At 39.5% G+C, this 13,761-nt stretch overlaps 1 protein-coding gene and 1 long non-coding RNA gene across 7 annotated transcripts in view; one reads left to right on the top strand and one right to left on the bottom strand.

Annotated features, from left to right (window-relative positions):
• The window catches only part of Ttbk2 (tau tubulin kinase 2), a 121,440-nt gene extending 107,768 nt beyond the window's left edge, over positions 1–13,672 (top strand). For all 6 annotated transcript variants that reach the window (XM_031371576.1, XM_031371575.1, XM_031371577.1 and 3 more), the window contains 2 exons: positions 1,858–3,128; positions 6,539–13,672. In XM_031371576.1, the coding sequence (XP_031227436.1) occupies positions 1,858–3,128; positions 6,539–7,001 (1,734 nt within the window). In that variant the 3' untranslated portion in view covers positions 7,002–13,672. The remainder of the gene's footprint in view (positions 1–1,857; positions 3,129–6,538) is intronic.
• LOC116090774 overlaps positions 1–13,761 on the bottom strand; it is a 21,087-nt gene that overhangs the window by 5,836 nt on the left and 1,490 nt on the right. Inside the window, exon 2 of the long non-coding RNA XR_004118814.1 lies at positions 6,233–6,313. This is a non-coding gene — a long non-coding RNA (uncharacterized LOC116090774). The remainder of the gene's footprint in view (positions 1–6,232; positions 6,314–13,761) is intronic.

Below are 13,761 nucleotides of genomic sequence, written 5' to 3'. Positions count from 1 at the left end.
AAAAAAAAAAAAAAAAAAAAAAAAGATTTTGCAGTTAGAAGCTTAAGTTAGGCAAATGGGTGCATGTACACAACAGTATTTATACTGCATTCTATAGTGAAGATGCAATAGGGAAAAAAATAAAGCTAGACATAGTGGCACATGCCTTTGATCCCAGTACTCACTCTGTAGACCGGGCTGGGTTCAAACTCAGAGATCCACCTGCTTCTGCTCCTGAGTGCTGTGATTAAAGGTGTGCACCACCACCACTTGGCTTAGCCTTACTTTCTAACCTACCAATCTCAGCATTGTTCCCCAAATAGAAATGGTTTTGTTAAAGCACATTTGCATTTGCCAGGTATAAGAGACTTGGAAAAAGACACTGTGGCAGTTAGGGTTTCACTGCTGTGAAGAGTGACTTCCCACTTCTTCTCCAATCAGGTTACTTTGTTGATCTTCCTACCAACCCCTCCAGCACTGCCTTGTACAATTTGTTTGTAGCCTAGGGAAAATTAGCCTAAGGGAATGAACTAGTCTAGTCCAACCTGAGTTTTGTTTTAGGATTTTTTTGCCCATTCCTGTAATCCCGGTACTCAAGAAACCAAGAAAGGAACATTGTTACAGTTTCCAGGACAACCTGAGCTACAGAGAAACGTACTATGTAGACCAGGCTGGCCTTGAACTCCCAGATATCTGCCTCAAGTGCTGGAATTAAAGGTGTGTCCCACACCTGACCTGTACTGTTTTTGTTTTGTTTTGTTTTAATTTATTTTATGTGTATGGTTGTTCTGAACCCAAGTAGCCTATATTAGATTCACCTAAAGCATCTTCAGCACTCTTGTTCCTTATTTTTATTTTTACTAAAATCTTACAGCATAGCTTAGGCTGGCTGGAATTCAAATTCTTTGAGCCTCAACCACCCAAGAGCTAGGATTACAGATATATAGCACAATTTCTTCTAATTGGGAGTTACTTCATAGGTGATTTCCGTCTTGACTGGTTTTAGGGCAGGATTTACATGTCTGTAAACCTAATTATGTTTCTGACACAAACTGAAATAGATTTCAAACAACTTAGCTGACTCCAGACCCGTATGAGAATTTTTCATATATACTTGGATGAAAAGTGAATTTAAGCCAAATCTCCCATGAACACTCCAATTTGGATTTGAATTTAGAATTTTTTCATTTGTTTTCCTAGGACTTAATGATCTTTATTAAGTGATCTAAGTTTATCTTATTTCTCCAAAAAGGCCATTTTTTTAAAAAAAAGATTCTAAATTATATTCACATAAAACTAATAATAATTCTATTATATTCACATAATAGAATTTAATTTGTCATAGGACACCCATTTGTAAGGGAATCCTATGCAGTCTTTGGGAACGAGTCTTCTGGTGCATAGAGCATGCTATGAGAAGAGCAGAGAGCACCTCCTGGGGAACTCTTTGTTCAGTGCAGCTCCTCTGAGGGGATGGGGGTGCATAGAGCATGCTATGAGAAGAGCAGAGAGCACCTCTTGGGGAACTCTTTGTTCAGTGCAGCTCCTCTGAGGGGATGGGGAGTCCTCCATTTTTATTCATAAGTACTCACTTAGTGTGAGTTGGGAAAACCTAGTAAACATTTTTGCTGTTTTGTTTTTTTCAAGACAGGGTTTCTTTGTGTAGCCCTGGCTGTCCTGGAACTCACTCTGTAGACCAGGCTGGCCTCAAACTCAAGAGATCTGCCTCTGCCTCTCAAGTGCTGGAATTAAAGGAATGTGCCCAGCTCATTTTTGCTGCTCTTATAAATTGAAATCTGAAGTATTATATCTCAAACCATGCATCTGATTGATAACCCACGTAATTGGATTTTTTATATTTTTTCCCTGCTTCTCCAGATTACAATTCCTAGACCTTCTGTGGCATCAACTCAATCAACTTCAGGAAGCTTTCACTATGGCCCACAACCAGAGAAGAAAGATCTTCAGCTCGTGGAGCCCACTGTGGAACTGTACTCTCCAAGGGAGAACTTCTCGGGCTTGGTTGTGACAGAGGGTGAACTAGCTAGCGGAGGAAGCAGAGTGGATTTGGGACTTCAGATAGATCATACTGGTCATGACATGTTACCCAACATGAGAGATGGTGACACATCTCAAGACTTGGGACCAAAAGATCCTCCTGACCATAATAGATTAGCTGTGAAAGAATTTGAAAATACCCCTGGAGAAACAGAAGAGAAAAGCATTCTTCTGGGCTCAGATAATGAAGATGAGAAGTTAAGTAAAGGGCAGCACTGTATTGAAATCTCTCTCCCAGGAGATTTAGTGACGGCAGAAAGGGATCAGTCAACTATCACAGAACCTCTGGATGTATCAAAGACACAGAACTTTAGTGTGGTGCCAAATCAGGACAAAAACCATGAGATAATGAAGCTTTGGGCAGTTGGAACTTCAGAAATTCCTCCACAAGCCATTGACCCACTTGCTGAAGGGCAGATAGGCCAGATGGCAGCAATGCAAAAAAATAAGCTATTTAAAAATGATGGTATTAAGATTGAAAGCTTGCCAGGGCAGCAGGGAGATCTCTCTACTTTTTTGCACCAAGAGGGTAAGAGAGAGAAAGTTGTCCCTAGAAATGGAGAGCTCTATCATTGTGTCTCAGAGAATGAGCATGGGCCTCCTACCCGGAAGGACATGCTTCGGTCATCCTTTGTGACCAGGCACAGCCGGATCCCTGTTTTAGCACAAGAAATAGACTCAACTTTTGAATCATCCTCTGCAGTTTCTGCAAAAGAAAAGCTTCTACAGAAGAAAGCTTATCAGCCAGAAATAGTCAAACTTCTGGTAGAAAAAAGGCAGTTCAAGTCTTTCCTGGGGGACCTCTCAAGTGCCTCTGATAAGCTGATAGAGGAGAAACTCGCCACTGCTCCCGGTCCCTTTTCTGAGGAGGAAGTCTTCGCTCCCTTTTCCAGACTGGCAGCAGATTCCCACCTGAGTAGATCAGTTGAAGATAGCTTTCTGTCACCCATCATCTCCCAGTCTAGAAAGAGCAAGATTCCAAGGCCAGTGTCCTGGGTCAGCACAGATCAAATAAATAGCTCAGCTTCACCTCAGTTCTTGCCTCGGCCGCCACCGGGAAAGCCACCAGTCAGGCCTGGAGTAGAAGCCAGGTAACTTCATGCTTTCCATGTGTGTATGTGTAACAGTGTTTTCAAGTGCTTTACCATCTGACAGCAGTGGTCGCAGTTCCTTCTTTGAACTTGTTTTCTTTTGTTCCTTCCACAGTACACCCTTAGGGCACAGTACAGATTCATTGAGGACAAGGCATTTTGTTTCCATTGATGCAAAATAAAACAACATAAAATTGACCATCTTACTCATTTTAAGTGTCCTTTTCAGTGATATTAACCATGCTAATTTTGCTATGCATATTCAGCACTGTGTACTTTAGGGCTCCCTTCATCATATAAAACTGAAACTAAACCCATTAAACAACAAACTTCCATTTCTAGCCCCCAGCAACACTCAATTTATGGCTTTGATCATCATAAACACTTAAATAGAAATCATAAAGTGTTTGTTCTGTTGTAGCTGGCCTGCTTTACTTAGCAGGAAATCTTTAGGGTCATTCATGTTATTGTCTACCAGAATTTCCTTTTTTCTAAGGGTAGTTGGGAAGAAGGGAACTTCTGTCATTTTGGTGTTTGCTATATAGAGGCCTCACATCATCTCTTTACATTTGCGTGCATGCGTTTGTAGGTGCAGGAATCGTAGGGCAGCCCTCAGATTGACAAGCACCTTTCCTGTGAACTGTCTTGCTGGCCCCGACTTAAATCATTTTGTTGTTTATTGTATCTTTGTCCTTTTTTCTATCTATCTGATTTGTGTGTGTATGGTGAAGCCTTAAATTCCTTTATTTTTCCTCTTGTGTAGTTGTGCCTGTTTTCATTGTGGTCAACATGGAGTAGACAGTCCTGAAGTTCTAGATTCTAATTGGGTTTTTGGAGTGTAATAACAGGGACATACCACTGTGCCCCTTTAAGTCACCTCCTCATTCCTTGGACCTCATTCCTCTGACCTCCTAAATCCACCCCCCCTCCCTCATATTCTTCCTCTTCTCTTTGCAAGAGCAGCGAGCACTGTTTCCCCTCCCCACCACTCCTCCCATGGCAACTCCCCAGAACTCAGTCCTTGGGGCTAGTCAACTCTTCCAAGACCAGCTTCCCAATGAACCTGCCTTTAATTAAAAAAACAAACAAACAAACAAACAAACAAACAAACAAACAAACCTAAGTTAAATAAAAATCTACCAGTCTCTAAAATGCCCCATCCTATCTCTATTTGTATCATCAGCCAGATCCTTAATAGTTGATCTGGGTAATACACACGAGTCATTCTTAGCACTAGCAAGATGACGTTTATATTATATTATCACCATTTGAACTTACAGAATGAATAAGATTATACATTAATCCACTTACTCAGAAGAAATGTGATGGAGTTTAGTGGAAGAGTACTAACTGGAGCAGAATGTAAATTTGTAGCTTTTGTTATTGGTCGTTTTCTATTCAGCTTTGTATACAGGTTAGCTTATTTATTTTTCTCATAAAAGTATAATGAATGTTGAATACTCCCAAGGCATCTGAGAAAATTACCTTCCCTTGTTTGAAGTGATACAAGTTGTAACAACTTATTGTTTTTACTGAGAATTTATTATTCAGAAAATTCAAGCTCATCAACCTGTTGACCTTGTGTCAGCTTTTGTCCTCAGCAGACATGTTGGCCTTATTTGTAGTTGTTCCTAGATGAAAGAGGCCTTTGGCAAGGGCGACAAACAAAGCAATGAGAGTCTCCAAACAGATTTTTTTCCAAAAAAACTTTATTTTCAGTTTGGGGAGCAAGTGTGGTGTGTGCACCTGTGTGCAGGTACCTTGGAGGTCAGAAGAGAGTGTTGGATCTCCTGTAGCTGGAGGTCCATGTGGTCTTGAGTTCCCCATTGCAAGTTCTGAGAACTAAACTGTGGTCTTCAGGAAGCACTGCTCTTAGCTCCCTAGCCTCCCTACCCGATTTACAGCCTAAGGACTGGGTAAGTGGGTGGGTGGGTGGGTGGGTTGGATTTGCCTACCCTGATTCCTGTAAGTTGTATACAAACTGCTTTAGAAGCGAGTCCAGAGTTGACTGCCACAGGGCTGAAGGTAGAGATGGGTAACAACTACCTTGCTAAAATCTGAAACTGATCAAAATTAACTGCAGTTTATGCCCAAGTTTTCCTGCGTGTGTTGCAAGCCTTTAATCTACTTCAAATTTCTAAATAATTGCATTTGACTCTTCCAGTGCAGTTGTTTTCTAGGTGGGGTGGGTTCCTGGTATAAAGAAAAAGTCCATAACATATATTCTTAATTTAAAATTTTACATATTAGTCAGCTCATTGTTCTTACAGTCACTTACAAGAGACAGGCTAATTTATGAGGAGGATGGGAACTCCAAAGAGCAAGGCCCAAGGCCCTGCAAGTGCCTCCTCTGCTTAGTCTCTACACACGGGGGCTTGAGTACCTTGTGCATTTCTGCATAGGCCAGTCTCCTTCCCTTTACTTCCAAAGCCACCAGAACTTAACCATAGAGGCTCCACGCTAATGATCTTACCTAATCTGATCACTTCTCAAAGACTCCAAACACCATAGTCAGATTAAAGTTCCATGTGCTTGATTAAACTAATGAAGATGGTCCAGAGACAACCCATACTACTACATAATTTGATTATAAAGCCAGGTGTGGTGGCATACAAGGATGCCAACACTTGAGAGACTGAGGCAGAACAATCACAAGTTCAAGGCAGTAATGACCTACACAGTAAGTTCCAGATGATCTAAGCTACACAGAGAGAGCATGTCTCAAAAAACCATTTAAAAGAAACAACAGCAATACCTTGATTACTGTTAGACATGGTGACTCTGAAGTAAGAGAATGACTAGTCAATCTAACTATATAACAGAACTATATATTTACAAATTTTAAAGTTTTATCATGGGGGAAGGATGGGAACGTATTGTATGATGGGGGTGTGCATGGTGCGCATGTGGAGGTGGGAAGACAACCTTGTGGAATTGGTTCTTTTTCCAACTTTACATGGGATCCAGGGATCAAATTCAAAAGTCACCAGGCTATTGTGGCAAGAGCCTTTACCCACTGAACCATCCTCATGGCCCCTATTGGAATTTTAAAAAACACATGAATAAGATATCTTTAGCCAGGAATGCTAGGAGATTATACATACCTATACATGGGAAGCTGAGGCAGGCCTGGCCTGGGTTACATACTGAGTTCTTGAATATCGGTGTGGGCTATACTGGAAAACCTTGCCAGAGGAAACAAACATTAACCAAAAGGCCAAAGAGACATAGCAGATGTCAAACACAGCATGTATGTGAAAGAGTAACCCAGTATACTTCTGTGCATTTTTTGGTATTGACATACTTCATGCATATCATGATTTGGGATTCTGTGATTGTTTTAGGCACACTTACAATGAATTTTTGATATCCTGTTTCAAAAAAAAATAATTCTTCTCTATTCTTTTAAGGCTACGCAGATATAAAGTCCTAGGAAGTAGTAACTCTGACTCAGACCTTTTCTCTCGCCTGGCCCAAATTCTTCAAAATGGATCTCAGAAATCCCGGAGTACTACCCAATGCAAGAGCCCAGGATCTCCTCACAATCCAAAAACACCACCCAAGAGTCCACTTGTACCTCGAAGGAGTCCAAGTGCCTCTCCTCGAAGCTCATCCTTGCCTCGAACATCTAGTTCCTCACCATCTAGGGCTGGACGACCCCACCATGACCAGAGGAGTTCTTCCCCACATCTGGGGAGAAGCAAGTCACCCCCTAGCCACTCAGGATCATCATCCTCCAGGAGGTCCTGCCAGCAGGAGCATTGCAAACCCAGCAAGAATGGCCCAAAAGGATCTGGCAGCCTCCACCACCACTCAACCAGCTCTAAAACTCCCCCAGGGAAGAGTAAGCCAGCCAGTAAACTCAGCAGATAGGAAGTGAGCAGGCTGCATCTCTGGGAAAGGTGTGAGCTCTTCCTCCTAGACTTGATGCATGTGTGTCTCTGTACTGTCTATTTCAAACAATCAGTGTTGATCTTCTCTTACAAAAGAAAGTCACATGATCAGTTATTTATAACAAGACATAAGTATCATTAGCTAGGGCAGGTAGGAAGCATATCCAGAGTCCATGCCTCTGCATAGGAGCTTCAGTTCTAACTAAGCAGTGTTAGTTAAGAAACACTGTTAGGGAAGAAACTCACTGAGCTCCTGTTTATAGCTGCCTTTCAAACAGAAAACTGAGGATAGGAAATAGAATGGGATTTTAAATGATTTTGCCTAATTTGTTAATCCTCTACTCAAAAAGTATATAGCAAAAGTGTTTTGATATTTTTATTTAAAACTTCCTAACCTTGGAGAGTCATTGCACAGACATTCAAATATAAGAAGCCTGTTGCCAGGAAACCATTACCTGGGTATATTTGGTTTGTGTGTTTATTTAGTGAATCTACTATACCTTTCTTTCTATTCATTCCTAGTATCTTTCCTGGATTTTACTTTTTTTTTAAGTTAATGTATTTACCTCTTATTTTAACAGTACACCCCAATGTGTGTCTCATCAGCACATGATAACACTCTAAAATCCAATTACCTTTATTTAGTCAAACCTTGCTATTTTCCTTTGAGCAACAGTTCTTATTCTTAATTCCTATATTTTTATCTCAAAAATGAAAGAAATGTCTAGCTAGAGCTATTTTGGGCAGGTGTGGGACAGAAAATGGGACAATGGCTTTCAAGCACCCCTCCCCTGAGTGCACTTCTTCCTCGAAGGAGACTACAGAGGAGTCAGCTTCCTTGGGTTCTTTCTAGTGTCAGCCTTCAGGGTGATATAGGGAACACAACACTTCGGAATGTGACTTATACTTTTAGAGGTTTAGAGAGAAATAAAATATGCTACTGAGGCTTACAATCAGATTTTGTATTTTATACACTTAGCCAATAAGGAATGAATATCTGGGAAATAAATTTAGACTAAATAGTTTTCTTTCAATGTTTTTATTACCTGGTTCTTGTGTTGTTTAATGCTTGGGCTTCTTAGCCTGATTTCCACATTTATAAGAAGACGTAAGTACATTAGCTCGGGCAGGTAGGAAGCACATCAAGAGCCCATGCCTCTGCATAGGAGCTTCAGTCCAGCACAGTCCAAGAGGAAGAAACTCACTGGGCTCGTGTTTATAGCTGCCGTTGACATCTAAATTTCAGTTTATAAAGTTGTAAGGATGATCATATTTGTTCTAATCTCACTCTCCTACTAGCAGAAATCAGGCAAATTGAAGACCCCAGACTTTTTAAGTGGGCTATTTGATGCCCTGAGGGTGTATAAAAACCTTATTGAGGTCAGGGAAATTGATCTGCCTGCTGTTGAAATCTGCCTTCTAACAAACATCTACTTTTTGACTTTGTATTGCTGCCAAACCTAAAACAGTTGAATTTCAGGAGGAGTCGGGGTGGGAAAGGAAACGTGTTTCTTCACTAAGTGAGCGTGTTCCAGTGGTGCATCCTAGCCGCCCTGGCGCTGCACTAACTCAGCTTGTTCTGTGTTGAGCGTTTTCAAATTTGGGACACTACACTGAGACATAAGGTCTCCCATGAGAAATGTGGCATAGTGTGGAATCTTAATTTCTTTCCAGGTCCAGGTACTTGAGAGCAGTGCAGTAAGTAGGTAAGGCACATTTGTTGTTTTATCTATTACAACTGTAATACTGGAGACTGATCCTTATGTATTCTATTGTATAACAGTTGCTGCAGTACTGCTTGCATGTCTTTCATGGTAAATTATATAAATATTTAAATATAGAGACATATGCTTATATAAATCCATTTTTCCCATTCTGCATTTGTAATTTCAAGATTATAGATGATAAAATTCCTTTTCTATTGTGTGCCTCGTGTACACTTGGGCATTGCCTGTCTTCATTTTCTGAAAACATGTTCTTGGCATGTGATCCCTAAGAGTCACCTTGCCTTCCTTCAGGTGCACAGCGCAGCAGCTGGCAGTTGTTACCGAGCCAAGGTGTAAGGTACTTCATTTTCACTTAAAAAGTATTTTAATAGGGGAAAATTTTAACAGGATATGCTTGTAATACAGGCTCAAAGACTACTCATGTTAGCCACATAGTTCTGTCCATATGGTTAAGAGTGGATAGATAGATGGGCATTATAATTATGCAGCTGGCATCAACTGTTTTTTAAAACATCTCCTGAAAGTTGCCTCTTTCATGTCACTCTTTTGGAGGGGAGTGGGGATGGGATGTAGGCTAACTGAAATTTTCTCTTTCTGTTACATTAGTTAAATGATGCTAAAAGTAGCTGGCTTTCTCACTGTCCTCTCTACTCAGAAATGTGCTAATAGTAACTGGGAAAGCTAACAGGGCCCAGCCTTTTTCGTTGTGAATTTCTCTGCTGACAGTCATGCTGACACAGGATGCTTTCTGTCTGGGTTTACTTTCCCCTGCCTTTCAGTGTGTTGCCTCCTTTTCTACATGTCGTTGTCAAACTCATCAAAATCCAGAGACAAAAGGTCTCATTATGTGAGAATGTTTTATTTTGTATGTAGGGAAAAGAGCCAACCAAAGATGTTTCTGCTCTGAAGAAAAGGAAACGGACTAATTAATTATATCTTACGTATCAGTAGTTACACTTATTATTAAGTGCTGTCCTGATACAGAGATTAAAAAGTACAACTGGGTGTGATGGCACACACTTTGATCCTAGCACTCTGGATTTCTGAGTTTGAGGGCAGCCTGGTCTACAGAGTGAGTTCCAGCACAGCTAGGGCTACACAGAGAAACCCTGTCTTGAAGAAACAAACAAACAAATAAACAAAAGATTAAAAAACATAGTTTGTGCTTTTAGATGGTACATTTCTTAAAAATAAAAGTTGGCAGCCTTAAGCCAACTCTTAGCTCAGGAGAATGATCTAGAGAATTAAGCTTTTGTTTTGGTTTGGATTTCCAGTTCTTTATTTTTGGGTTTTTATTGATGGTTTATTCCAGATTTCAGTCACAAATCATCCAAATAAGGTGAATAACATGACTGTAGCCATAATAGAAGTAGAGTATGGCAGAAATTATCTTTTGGGAAACAAGTCCCTCCTGGCTTCTATCTGCTCAGGTTACTAACTCAAGCCTGTCCTTACCTTATTTAGTTCCTGTGATTATTTCAGTGGAGCAAAGAATGAACACTTAGTTCCTAATTTTAGGTAATATTGCCCCCAAATTATACTACTAACCTGTAGGCTTTGTGAATTGCTTGAAATATTAAAATCATACCTTGTAATCTTATACAGCCAAAAGATATCTGACTTTAATGGATAGTGAAGACAGGAGGGAACATTAAGATAGAGATCTTAAGTCACCTTTCAGTGAAACATCCAGGCTGTGATGTATCTCCAGCTCTGGTACACAAGCTGGCCTTGCAAATAGGAACACAGCCACCTATAGTTCTTTAGTTGCATGCTTTGTAATGAATGTTTTTGGTAAAAGTTGCAACAAGTTAATCAAGGCCTAAAAACAAAGTAACAAAATGGTCAAAGACTCATTGTCATCATTATCCACTGTACATTATTTGCTTTCGCATACTAAAACACTGTATGCTGATGCAGTGTGTTCTATTCTGTTTCACTCCTGGCCACTGTGGGAACTTGAGGGGTTGGGGCGGCAGGTACCAGAGACTTCCTCGAAGTCACAGGTCCCTAGGCTGCTCTTTCTATGATTGCATCCATTGTACAAAGGAAAAGGTATACATTGCTGCATGTTTTATAAACCTAGACTGCATAGCTAGCTAAGTAATAATGAGATTTTCTACACTCAATAACCTTGACAAACAGGTGCCTTTTCCTCAAGGGCAGAAAATTTTACATTTCTAATCTAACATTAGGAAATGGTGATAGGAGAAACAGGATCCACAATTTAGTGGCTTAAGGGGAAAAAAATGCATCTTGAAAATGCTATCTTAAAATATATTTATAGATAATCTAGATTTAGCCTTGAAGATCAAAGTTTCTCATATTTTAAAAACTTGTTAGCTAGGTGTGATGGCTCATGTTTCTAGCCAATACTTGAGGGACTGAGGTGGGATGATGGAAGAGAGTCTGAAGCCAACCTCCGCTTCATAGTGATTTCAAGTCCACCTAGGCTGAAGTGTGGGACCTTCTCCCCCCCTAAAAAAACAAAAAACATTATTTTTTTAATTATTTTTTTAAGTTTTCATACATGTATGTGTATATTATATGTTAAGTACACTTCTCATTTGTTTGTATCTGACATGGCATGTCTTTAAGAATTCTGTCATGTTCGTGGTTTGCATTAACTTTTTTACAATGTACCTATTTTGGAATATTGTTTCTGGGGAGAGGTCATTTAGCACCTCTGTCACTGAGGTAATAGGACATTTGTAACTAACTGTACTGCTTAAATTTCTTGAATTTGGTTCTAAACATATTTGCAGAATAGCTATTTATGTTTTAATCCAAATGCATTATAGGATTACAGCATTATAGGATTAACAACTCTGGTGATCCTTACATGCCAACAGTACTTAAGAGTCCCAACTCAGAAGTCACTCTGATGCATATTAGACCTGAACCTAGAGAAGGGAACTAGAGGCAGCTCCCCATCCAGACAGTAGGAGGTGGCTGGTAAGCATGCCTTCTTCCTGTCCTCACCAAAACTTTACAAAACTCTAGTGTAAATAAAGTGGAAACTCCTGATATTATTGGGTATTTACCTTATTTTGGCCATTTCTCCAGAAATTTAACAGTCTTGGAGCCTTAAGGATCTTGTTATGCAATATTGCTTTCCAGAACTGCAGGAAGTGGAAAATTCCTAGATAACTCCCAAGTATGGAACAAGAACCCTTATTCACTTAGAGGAGAATATGGGTAACATATATAGGTTTTCAGGTAAGTTCTTCCTCTTGTGAGAGGATTTGCATCAAAAAATTAGTGACAAGATCATCTCTTGGTTTCATAAAAATCTCAAGATGCTAAATAGCAAAGATTTACTCAGTAATGATTTCAGTATTTGCTCCCATACAAGTACTAATAATAACCATGGTGACTAAGACAAGTTCAAGGTGATGATGGGATGATTTTCTTAAACTGTGCTCAAGCCTTCGTTTTTAAGAAGCCCAGAACAAAAATGGCATTCCTTTCATTGCCCTCATAATGTAACAAGTTTCTGCCTTTTCTAATTGGAGGTGATAGTATCTACACTACAGGCTCAAGGTGATGCTGACCACATCTCCTGGTACCTTCAACCAGAATTTCTAGACGAACAACAGTATGAATGAGGCAGATCTCTGAGACTAATAGAATTATAGAATTTGCTAATAACATTATTTTACATTAACAGTGGGATTGTACACGATTGTTTACCTAAAGACATTAGTAAACCAAGATTTTATGTAGACTATCCTTGCCATATACTTTTTAAAACTCCCATAAAACATAATTTAAAACCTCAAAAATTCATTTGTATCAAAGTTGGAATATGCCAGGTGTTTTTTGCTCACTTACAGCAGTAAACAAGGCTACAGAGTTTGTGATTTAAGGGAGTTTGCTGAGAAGAAAGCTTTGAGATTTTATTCAAAACAGTTTGTTTTGGTTTGGTTTTTTAAGATGGGTTTTTTTTCTGTTTAGCCCTGGCCTGGAACTTGATCTGTAGACCAGGCTGGCCTTAAACTCCAGATCTGCCTGCCTTTGCCTCCCAAATGCTGAGACAAAAGGTGTGCACCACCATGCCTGGCTAAAGCATTTTTATTAAACTATAGATCAATTAATGAAATTAGTTCTCTAAGATAATTAAGAAATTAAAATATAGGAAGTAAATCTTTTAAGACAAAGGAAATGTAGCACTGGCCCACTCAAGACTACGAAAGTGGATTGGATTTCCTAGACTTGGTGGTATATGCCTATAATCTCAACATTTAGGAGATAAGGGCAGGAACAGGAGTTGAAGGTCATACATAATGAGCTGCATAATGAGTTTGAAGCTAATTCAGGCTCTATGAGACCCTGTCTCAAAATAGGGGGGAGGGGAAGGCAAAAACAAAATCTTACATGAGAGAGATTGGATTGTTGGATTGGATGAGTTGAGTAGACCTTGCTGTTCCCTCATGCCCAGTTCTCATTCTCCTCTGACACCTTTCCTACCACTTCTTTACAGACTCCAAGCTTTTCAGAAAAGGGGGCACATCTCAGTTGTATTAGATATAATAAGTTCATAAATTATTATTGGCAAAATGTTAGTCAAATTTAGTCACAACCGGAATTCTCTTACTGAACAAGAGAAACTAGTCAATGTTTTGTTGTCTTCTTAATGAGACATGAATTTGCTTTGAAGTTCTTTTCAGTGTATTACATTGTATCCTTTCTCCTTCAAGCATCTTCCCTTTATGTGTTTTTGCTCAGGCAACCACGGGCATAGAGTATTGAAAAACATGCAGTGCTTTTGTATAGGCCATCTGTACATAAAAGTGTAATTATTTATTTAATTTTCCCATTTGTACCATATTAAAGCTTTGTACAGTGTTTTAAGTTCTGTTTTAAAATTATTTTGTATTTTATTTTTATAATCTAGTAATAAAACATTCAGTCCGCATGCAAACTTTAGTGCTATTTGTGTGATGGTTTGGATTTCAAAAAGTGAAAATTTTTTCCTAAACTACTAAAGTGTTACAGATTCAGCACACCAGA

The sequence above is a fragment of the Mastomys coucha genome, unplaced genomic scaffold, assembly GCF_008632895.1.
Source record: "Mastomys coucha isolate ucsf_1 unplaced genomic scaffold, UCSF_Mcou_1 pScaffold15, whole genome shotgun sequence".
In the NCBI taxonomy this organism is placed as follows: Eukaryota; Metazoa; Chordata; class Mammalia; order Rodentia; family Muridae; genus Mastomys; species Mastomys coucha.
This window is presented reverse-complemented; position numbering and strand designations above follow the sequence as displayed.